This window comes from Bicyclus anynana, chromosome 27, assembly GCF_947172395.1.
Source record: "Bicyclus anynana chromosome 27, ilBicAnyn1.1, whole genome shotgun sequence".
In the NCBI taxonomy this organism is placed as follows: Eukaryota; Metazoa; Arthropoda; class Insecta; order Lepidoptera; family Nymphalidae; genus Bicyclus; species Bicyclus anynana.
In genome coordinates this window covers 6083332-6093450 of record NC_069109.1, presented here as the reverse complement: position 1 = coordinate 6093450, position 10119 = coordinate 6083332, and the positions used below count along the sequence as shown (strand labels likewise).

At 36.1% G+C, this 10119-nt stretch overlaps 2 protein-coding genes across 2 annotated transcripts; one reads left to right on the top strand and one right to left on the bottom strand.

The window, feature by feature from the left end:
- Positions 1–680: 680 nt before the first annotated feature.
- On the top strand, positions 681–3273 carry LOC112046152 (uncharacterized; the record flags this gene model as incomplete). The annotated part of the gene is made up of 2 exons (XM_024082670.2): positions 681–848; positions 1549–3273. Coding segments are annotated over 2 exons (675 nt in total), but the record flags the coding sequence as incomplete, so codon positions are not given.
- Positions 3274–3366: 93 nt separating this feature from the next.
- Positions 3367–4618, bottom strand: LOC112046151 (zinc finger imprinted 3). Its single transcript, XM_052890057.1, has 2 exons — positions 3905–4618; positions 3367–3414 (listed from the first exon to the last, which is right to left on the bottom strand). Exons 1-2 carry the CDS (start codon positions 4616–4618, stop codon positions 3367–3369), a joined length of 762 nt encoding a protein of 253 aa, XP_052746017.1.
- Between the last annotated feature and the right edge of the window lie 5501 nt (positions 4619–10119).

Genomic DNA, 10119 nt, shown 5'->3' with positions numbered 1-10119 from the left:
GTTTATAGTGCTGCAGGGGGAGAACTACTGAAGCGATTTTGAAAATTCTTTTACCACTGGTAAGCCACGTTATTTGTGAATGTCATAGGCTATAGCAGTCACAAAACACAAACTAATTCCTGTACCGTTTAAAACGCTTCCTAGCGATCCACTGGCAAGCTTGGCGTGAATCATGTTGGAACGCGAATATAATGTGAAAGAGACGCAACTATAGACCGTCTCTTTTTCACCAATATATTGCCGACCCAGTGTTCCCACTTGACCCACTGTAGCCACAATGACCCTACTTGTACCGAATCGTAAATCTATGTAAAAACTAGAGATGGGCCGAGTACTCGGTTGATACTCGGCGGATATTTTGATACTCGTACTCGGCCGAATAACTCGGTCGGTGAATGCCGAGTATACCTTGTTTAAGAAAAGCATTATTTAGGTTATAAAATAATAAAAAGTATTTATTAGTAATTAAGGAAATCTTTGGAAATCTCAATTAAATTTAAATAAAATTAAAATGAAAGATTTAAAAGAGCAACTGTTGAGTTTCCCGTCGCTCTTCTCAACAGGAGATTGCGCCTTCTGAGCTGGTGGTAGAGTCACTACAAATAGTCAAACTTGACGTTTCAAAAGTGCTAACTAAGCCTACTTGATAAAAACAATTTTGAATTGAATTAATACTTGTTTACGCGCGCGCTTGTCCAACAGTCATTAATAGACTCGACTTGAAATCAGCCTGTGACAACCCTATTAAGACAAGATGGCGGATAACAACAAACTATGCTGTTTCTGAACGAACTGTCAATGTCATTTGTCAAGGGCAGGAAAATTGTGAAATTACAACTATCTATACGGTACGATAATAGAGGGCAGTTATTTTTTCTTTTACTATATAAAAATAAGTCGGGTTTTCCTTCCTGACGCTAGAACTCCAGAACGCACGAACCGATTTCCACGGTTTTGCATTCGTTGGAAAGATCTCGGGCTCCGTGAGGTTTATAGCAAAGAAAATTCAGGAAAAATTTCAACAGAAAAATCTTTTTTCACATACAGCGCCATCTCTGATACATAACATGTACTACAAACCAATATTGTAGGGGTAGTTGAAAGTTTACATTGAGTTTCACGCGGGCGAAGTCGCGGGCGTCCGCTAGTCAGATATATTTTATGTTTCATTGTATATTAGTCTCGTAGTTCCCGTAGTGGGAATACGGTGATAGAATATAGCCCATGTTATTCGGCAAAGATGTAACTATTTAATAGTGAAATAATTTCTTTAATAGATCAAATGGTTTTTGAGTTAAATGGTAACATACAAACAAATATATTTTTTAATTTCTTTGTAAAATTTGTTTAGGTAGATTACAACATTACAACTTAAAATTGTCGTTTTATATAATCCGCAACTAAATACATTTCTATTTTTCTCCTATTTATTATTATTTTTTTAAATACCTACTGTAGTCCATCACACAAAATTATATTTTGACATATTGCATCAGATTATTTAATTTCAGCAGGAATTAATTATTAATGATAAGTTTGTGATTTCAGATTAAATCAGATGCCATAGTATTCAAAATTGTGAATTCGACAAACGACATTTTCTACTCAAGAGTGATGAAAAGTGGTAACAGGAATTACATTTGCATTGATGACTGTGGAAAAATTGATCCTCACACAAATATAATTTCAAAAAGACAACAACCCTACCATGTCGATTTGTTTAAAAAAAATAAACGTGAGAACGTCTTGTCTATGGCCCCAGTGTTGCCTATAAATAAAAAGAAATGTGCTAAAAATGAGGATTTCATGACAGTTGAAAAATATAAACATTTGGAAAGTATTGAAAAAATGGATGGATTCATGGATTTTGAAAAAAATACTGTCAAGCCATATAAAAATGAACCAAAGCTGTTTTCGAATAAGATAAAAAATAGCTCCACTAAAAGTGCATGTAAGAGATTACAGGATTATGCAGAACAAAACTACAAAGACAATTCATTCATTCATTCATCATCAGCCATCATGTATCCACTGCTGGACAAAGGCCTCTTTTAAGTAGCGCCAGCCGGCTCTATCTTTGGCTTTTTGCATCCAATCGATGCCTGCCACCTTCCGGAGGTCGTCGCTCCACCTAGTGGGGGGGGCGCCCCACACTTCGCTTACCGAGACGCGGTCTCCACTTAAGGACCTTACGACTCCAACGACCATCGGTCGTCCGAGAGACATGACCAGCCCACTGCCACTTCAATGTACTAGCCCTGAGAGCTATGTCGGTAACTTTCGTTCTTTGTCACTTCGTTCCGGATTTTATCCCTCAAAGAATTCCAAGCATAGCTCTCTCCAAAAATAAACAAAAAGTTACACAAAGACTATTAATAATGTACATTTATTAAGTAAAAACAAAGTTTTGTAAAAAATAATTTGTGAAATACAGACCAACTTATACTACCTATATGTATATATTTATAACTAAGATAACATTTTTAGGCACTGCTTTTTCTCACAATATACAATAATAAACAGTATATTTAAAATACAGAAGGATAGTTCTTCTTAGTCTAAGAGTAATAAGATTTCATTAGTGTACAATTTAATTATTTTAGGAAGACTTTAAAAATACCTAAAGACTAACTGAGTAACTAAACATAAAATATTGGCAGTATTAATACGTTCGCTGCGGCGTCAATTTTCTGTACGAGGTTTTTTGACCTCGTTCTAAAACTTTGTACGAGGTCCATTGACCCCGTAACTCTTGAAGCCGCTAGACTTACGAGGTCAACTGACCTCGTACTAAAATTGTGTACGAGGTCGATCGACCTCGTAACTCTTGAAGCCGCTAGACTTTTTGACCTCGTACCGCATTGAAAGTATTAAGAAAGATTTCATTTTAACAATTGTAGTCTCCCAATAGAACTTTAAAAAAAAACAGAATATTTGTTTTATCTTATAATAATATGACCAATATTCCTGTTCTCCTATTATCAGTCAGCAAGATGTTAGGAGTGGGTGCGACAATAGTCCAATAGACCAAAGTCCAGCTTTGTCACAGGGATGACAAAACCAGAAGGTACATTGGGACTACTGTAGCAGCTTTAAAGGTCACTACAACCCTTCCCAACAAAAAAAGAACTAAGTCACAAATAAATAATCTAATATGACAAAAATTATTAATGATAAGAACAAACATGCATTGAACTGAGAATGTCCTACTTTTTTTGAAGTCTGTAAAGACTCAATAACATTTTTTTAGTCCAGGACTATCACAACCCTATTTACAGATGCAACCACTTGACAATGGAGCAGTTTAAGGCACACATTACTGCTATAGCAAAAGCATAATTCATGATAATTTTCCTATTATCTCGCTTACAGCTCGTGCACTGTAGCATGGTGCGGGTGACAGTTTGTTTCACTCTTGAAAGTTAGTCACAATTCACATTAATAGTATGTATTATTAATTTGTGGATTTTTTTAGTTTAATGCTTCTCTGTCTATGATTGAATGTTTCTTTACTGTCGGCTCACTGCTGAGCTCGAGTCTCCTCTCAGAATGAGAGGGGTAAGGCCAATAGTCCACCATACTGGCCCAATGCAGATTGGCAGACTTTACACACGCAGAGAATAAAGACAATTCTCTGGTATGCCGGTTTCCTCACTATGTCTTCCTTCACCGATTGAGACAATGAATAGTTGGAGGTGCATGCCCTGGACTGGATTCGAACCCACACCCTCCAGAATTGGAGGCAGAGTTCATATCCACTGGGCTGTCACGGCTTTTTTAGCCACTAGTGATATATCCTTTTTAGGTATGTTGAAATTCCATTTACATTTTGTTTCTTTCTCTTAAATAGTCCACATTTATGGTTGAAAAATTGATATTTCCTCGAAAATGTCTCTTTACACACTTTGCAGTTAAACTTTCTAATGTCCATGTGGACCTCTTTTATATGTGTCCGCAAACTCTTTTTGACCATCTCTTTCTTGCAGTAATCACAGACTGCTTTGGAATACTGGTCGTTGCTATCTGTCTTACATTCTACAATGTTTGTTTCGTCAAGAACTTTGACGTCAACCTTCAATTGTTTGATGATTATGACGTTGGTGTTGACTTTAGTCATGCTGACGAGAGCGTTTTTATTGTTGACTTTCTCGACCCACGTCTCGTTGATTGACTTGCGGATATGTAGCGGATCTTTGCTTTTGTTATTGAAATGCATTTTGATTATGTGACGTGTTAACGTACGTTGCTCGCAGAAGCTGAGCTTACATACGTCGCACACGAACTTACCTAGTTCGGAGTCAATGTTTTCGTCGTGTATCCTCTTTAAGTGCGATATTAAATTGTTTTTTATAACGAACGTTCGTTCGCAGTGATCGCACGTGTACATCTTTTGTGGAGCTACGCCATTGTGGTGGTTCATATGTATTTTGAATGCGTCGGAGCGAAAGAATTTTTTCAAACAAATATCGCAATTGTACCTTGCTTTGACGGCGTCGTGTTTGAATAAATGCCTTTTGAACTTGTAAGCGTTGCCTATGACGGTTTTCTTGCAATATTTGCAATAGTTCTGCTTTATTTTCACTTTTGATATTTTTTTGTTGGAGCTGCTAGCCTCCATTATTTTCACACACGATTAATAGATTGTAATTTTATATGCACATGATTGATATGAAAATGATAAAACGTGCAACAAATAAACAAAAGTTAAGAAATAATATTATAAAAAAATAAAAATAAACAACCAAATCAAACAAAAATCAAAATGTCAATTGTCAATTTGTCAATTTTATTTTTCTTTATTCATTCCCATAGGGAAAAGGCAAAAGTATTCCGCCGTACAGCCATGGAACTCGATTTGTCAAATGCAAAAATGTCATAGAAAAATTAAAGTTGTCTCTTTTTAAAAATGTCGTTTTGTGGCTTAGACCAATTTTATAAGGACCTGCCGCATCGCAACGATCTAACGTGTTATAAACATTGTTTCTATAGAATAAATGTTTCATTCTTGTAATTGTTTACAAGCGGCGACATCTAGTGCGGGGTCGCCATTACAGCACTTTGGGATCCTAACGTCTATGCATTCTTCAAACTATGTGTACCATCCATTGCCACTTCAGCTTCGCGACACGTTGAGCTATGTCGGTGACTTTGGTTCTTCTGCGGATCATTATAATTCGATTCCGCAGAGATACTCAGAGCATAGCTCGTTCTTTAACCCGCTGTGTGACTCTGAGCCATATGAGGCCCATAGTTAGCAATCTCGGAACCATTGGATGCGGTTCATCTCCATATCTAATTCCTTTATGGTTTAAATACTGTCTTGCATGTGTCGTCAGTGCTGTCAAATAAGTGAAATTTCCACTTGATTTATTAGATTAAAAACCTATCCTTCTGATTTAATTTTTGCGACAAAAAGTATCCTATACTCCTCTCCGTAATATGGATCTCAAATCGTGCCAAGTTTCATTTGAATTCATTCAGTAATTTCAGCGTGATGCCCTGTCAACAAAAATATCTGGACAGACAAACAGATAGACAGGTAGACAGATAAAAGTCGAAAATATTAGATTGTTATACAAGGGGCTAAAAAGACCCATTATATACGAGGTATTTTTAGGGCCTGAGACGTAAGTCGAGGGCCGCCTAAATAGAAACCGAGTATATAATGGGTTTAGCCCCGCGTGTTACACTCTGCTTTTCACTACGATTGCGAGAAAATAAAATAGTTTAGTTCAATATTCAATGATTTATCTAATTGAAAATTAAATGTACAAAGTCTACAATTTTGGATATTATGGGAGATGCTTTTACCCGGTAACATAATTTTCGACTACTGAATAACGAGTATATGAGGTAAACGTGGGAGATAATAGTTTTTAAAAACTCCTTTCGTAAGTGAATCCATTTGTTGTTGTTTTCTTCACTTATTAAATTTTTCGTAGGGAAGTATTTAAGTAAATGCGTGTGGACTTTGATGGTAACAGATTGAAAATTTCATCCATCTCCAAATTAGGATCACCATTGTCAGTAGATGAAGACACTAATAACAATTAATGTTGAAATTTATGAAAGTTACGGTCACAAATTTACAATTATTTTCTGAAATAAATCAAGTATGTATTATTTGTTTTTTAAATTCTCGCTTTTTAATTTTATTTTTTTCACATGAGAAAAAGGCAAAGGTATTAATTAACACCGTAAAGGATGTCCCATGTCTTCAATAAAAATTAAATAAAAAAATAAACGTATTCCACAGACAAGAACGCTGCATTTCATTCCAATTTAAAGTTTTTTATTTATTTTTCAAAACAATCAGGGCCTTACCTATAATGATTCTATTTTCGAATAAAACCTTCTCCGTTTTATAGTAGGCTAGTACTTGGCTAGTACTTGTAACAGACAAGAATTAAAAAAACAAAATTACTTTAGCCCCTAGAGGCTAATATGCTTGTTTAGCCCCGCTGTGGAGTGGTAATATGACAGTGTTTTTGAGCAAGAGTAGTGAAAAAAATATTTTTGTCTTCAGTATCAATAAGGATGATGACAGTTTTTTAAATTGTATATAAATTAAGAGTACCTATGCTAATAGTAAAGCAAAAAAGTAACAGGGTATCTGCGATCATTACTTTCGGAGCTATAGGGATTTAAGGGTCAGATTTGCGGCGCTGCCGCGGATCCCTGAAAAACGATCCCTGATCCCATACAAAATTATACAAATTAATGACGTCGTAGATACTTACTTAATGATCGTTAGATTTGTATGGGCGGTCAAACAAAATTACTAATATCTTTGTTATTTGTGCGTTTATGTTTATAGTTCATGTATTAAAAAATGTCACATTTAATGTAAGGAAGCTAAAACTGTATGAATTTTCATCTAACTACGATAAAGGATTTTTAATAGATTTTGAAATTGTATAATCTCATTTATTTTGCAAATATCCGGACAATCTTTGCTTATATGTATAAATTAGTTAACATTGACCTTATTTACCCGAATGTTTCATAAAAATCAATATATTCAAACCTAGTCATCATCCCCGTTGTATAATGCCCTCCAATAAAAAAATTCAAAATATCTTCAAAGTACAAAATTTGACCTGTTACAGTTTTATTATAAGTATAAGTATAAGGTATATATATACATATATAGATTACTAGCGGGCTGGGTCAACTACCCAGTACCCTATCGACCTACCCCTACCCAACCCTACCCTATCCCTAACCTACCCCTACTATATTTTATTCTAAGTCTAAAATCAATAGTTGGCTCAAGTATGCCTCTCTGACAGAGAGTTACATATTTGTACGTTTTGCCGTGGAGACCCTTGGGCCATGGAGTCGCAGTGCCAAAAAATTTCACCGAATCATTTCACCGCGGCTAGTTGCCTCGACTGGTGACAGAAGGGCTGGCTTAGGCAAAGGATCAGCCTGGCTGTCCAGCGCGGAAATGCTGCCAGTATTCTTGCCACCATTCCACGTGGACATGATTTGTATAGTTATTAAGATGAGTTAGCGTAAGTTCTTTATTGTATTCTTTCTCAATAAAAATAAAAAACCGGAAGACTAGCATCTGACGGCCTCGGTACGCAGTGGTATGCGCATATTTACAAAACGGAGGTCCTGGGTTCGATTGAGATTTTCTTAATTGGTCCAGGTCTGGCTGGTGGGAGGCTTCGGCCGTGGTTAGTTACCACCCTACCGACAAAGACATTTAAGCGATTTAGCGTTCCGGTACGATGTCGTGTAGAAACCAAAATGGGTGTGGATTTTTATCCTTCTCCTAAAAAATTAGCCCGCTTCCATCTTAGACTGCATTATCAGCATCATAGTCAAGGGCTAATTTGTAAATAATAATTAAAAAAAAATATCTATATTATCTGTGACCAATCGAAGAGCACTAGATCTGGGACATGAACCTAGAACGTTTGATTGCACAGCTGACAGCTGCGTCTAAATGTGACATTGAAGTTATTGCGCATTTTGTAAAAAAAATACCTATTGTTCTGTTGCCAAATATGTAGTAGAGGAGCCCGTGATGCTCAGTGTGGATTCACTCGAGCGTCTCCGGAACCTGTTAGACTTGATAATAGTGTCGGATTTACCAGTAGCCTGAGTAAACTGCAGCCTAGGGCGGCAAAAGACATGTCCTAATTTTGTATGGAGGATGGGCCTTTATTCCGAGTGTCAACTAAGTAGAATAAATCATTTTTATCTTAAAATAACATAAAATACAGGGCTTGAAACCCAAAATAAAAAAATATTTGGAACCCGCATTTTTTTAAATTAATTAAATAAAATGTATTTTTTTCAACTGACAACATTCATTAAGAATTTTATCATGGCAACATGCTTGTAACTCACACCCTGACAGATTATCAGTGATCTTCGCGTTCGTTTATGGCGTTTTAAAAAGCAATTTAAGGATTTTTTTGTTTAATGCTTCTCTGTCTACGATTTAATGTTTCTTTTTAACTTTTTCTTATTGACATTTGACAATAGCAGCTGACATGACATTGGCATTTGCATTTGACATGACATTGGCAGCTTACACCAGATATGAATAGGGATGATGACAGTTTTTTAAATTATATATTAATTAAGAGTATGCTAATAGTAAAGCAATTTTCTAAAAGTAACAGGATATCTGCGATCATTACTTTCGGAGCTGCAGGGATTTAAAGAGTCAGATTTGCGGCGCTGCCGCGGATCCCTGAAAAACGTTCCATACAAAATGGCACGAACTAGTGACGTCGTTGGCTCGCTGATCGTTAGGTTTGTATGGGCGTTCTAACAAAATCACTAATATCTTTGTTATTTGTGCGTTTATGTTTATAGTTCATTTATTGAAAAATGTCAGATTTATTGTAAGGAAGCTAAAACTGTATGAATTTCCATCTAATTACGATAAAAAAAAATAATAGATTTTGAAATTTTATAATCTTATTTACTTTGCAAATATCTAGACAATCTTTGCTTTTTTTGTATAAATTGGTTAACATTGACCTTATTTACCCGAATGTATTATAAACATCAATATATTCAAACCTAGTCATCATCCCCATTCAATTCCGGGTGTTTTTATTGGCTGTTTTGAACACTTTTTTGATTCCAATCCCTGATGCTGGTTAAGAATGTCTGAAGTTGGATTTTTTGGGTTGTACCTACTTATCGTACAGCGTCAAGGGTGTACTCGGTGAAGGTACTCAACAGCATGCAAGGCATCCAATTTGACAGCCTCCGTGGCGCAGTGGTAAGCACGGTGGATTTACAAAACGGAGGGTTCGATCCCCGGCTGGACATATTGAGATTTTCTCAATTTGTCCAGGTCTGGCTGGTGGGAGGCTTCGGCCGTGGCTAGTTACCCCCCTACCGGCAACGACATACCGCCAAGCGATTTAGCGTTCCGGTACGATGCCGTATAGAAACCGAAAGGGGTGTGGATTTTCATCCTCCTCCTAACAAGTTAGCCCGCTTCCATCTTGGATCATCACTTACCATTAGGTGAGATTGTAGTCAAGGGCTAACTTGTAAAGAATAATTAAAAAAAAAAAATCCTCCGCGCGCGCGAGTAAATCCAAAAATCCCATCTTTGACTCTTCCTTAAACGTGTCATTTTTGCATATAAATTGGAATTATATAATACGTAATGAAAGTACAATAGAATATTTGGATAGGTGTTCTTTTTTAAACAGGGCTTTGCCAAAATTTTCAACTTATAGAAGGATATTTAATTAACACTAGTAGACGCCGCGTGGTTTCACCCGCGTGGTTCCCGTTCCCGTTGGAATACGGGGATAATATATAGCCTATAGCCTTCCTCGATAAATGGGCTATCTAACACTGAAAGTAATTTTCAAATCGGACCTGTAGTTCCTGAGATTAGCGCGTTGAATCAATTAAACAAACAAACTCTTCAGCTTTATAGTATTAGTATAGATTTTTCATTCATTAGCAACCTATATTCGGCTCACTGTTGAGCACGAGCCTCCTCGGATGTGTTAATCCAGAGTAAATCTATTTCCATTTCAAATATAAATATTTTATTTTTCGAGATTTTTTTAGTATATATTATGTAACACATATGTAAATTTTAATATTATATTTACGTATATATTA

Coding starts and splice junctions, on each gene's coding strand:
- LOC112046151 (XM_052890057.1), bottom strand. CDS start 4,618: ATGGAGGCTAGCAGCTCCAACAAAAAAATATCAAAAGTGAAAATAAAG. Junction 3,415..3,904: donor TTAGAAAGTTTAACTGCAAA/GTGTGTAAAGAG, acceptor CTAACTTTCAAG/AGTGAAACAAACTGTCACCC.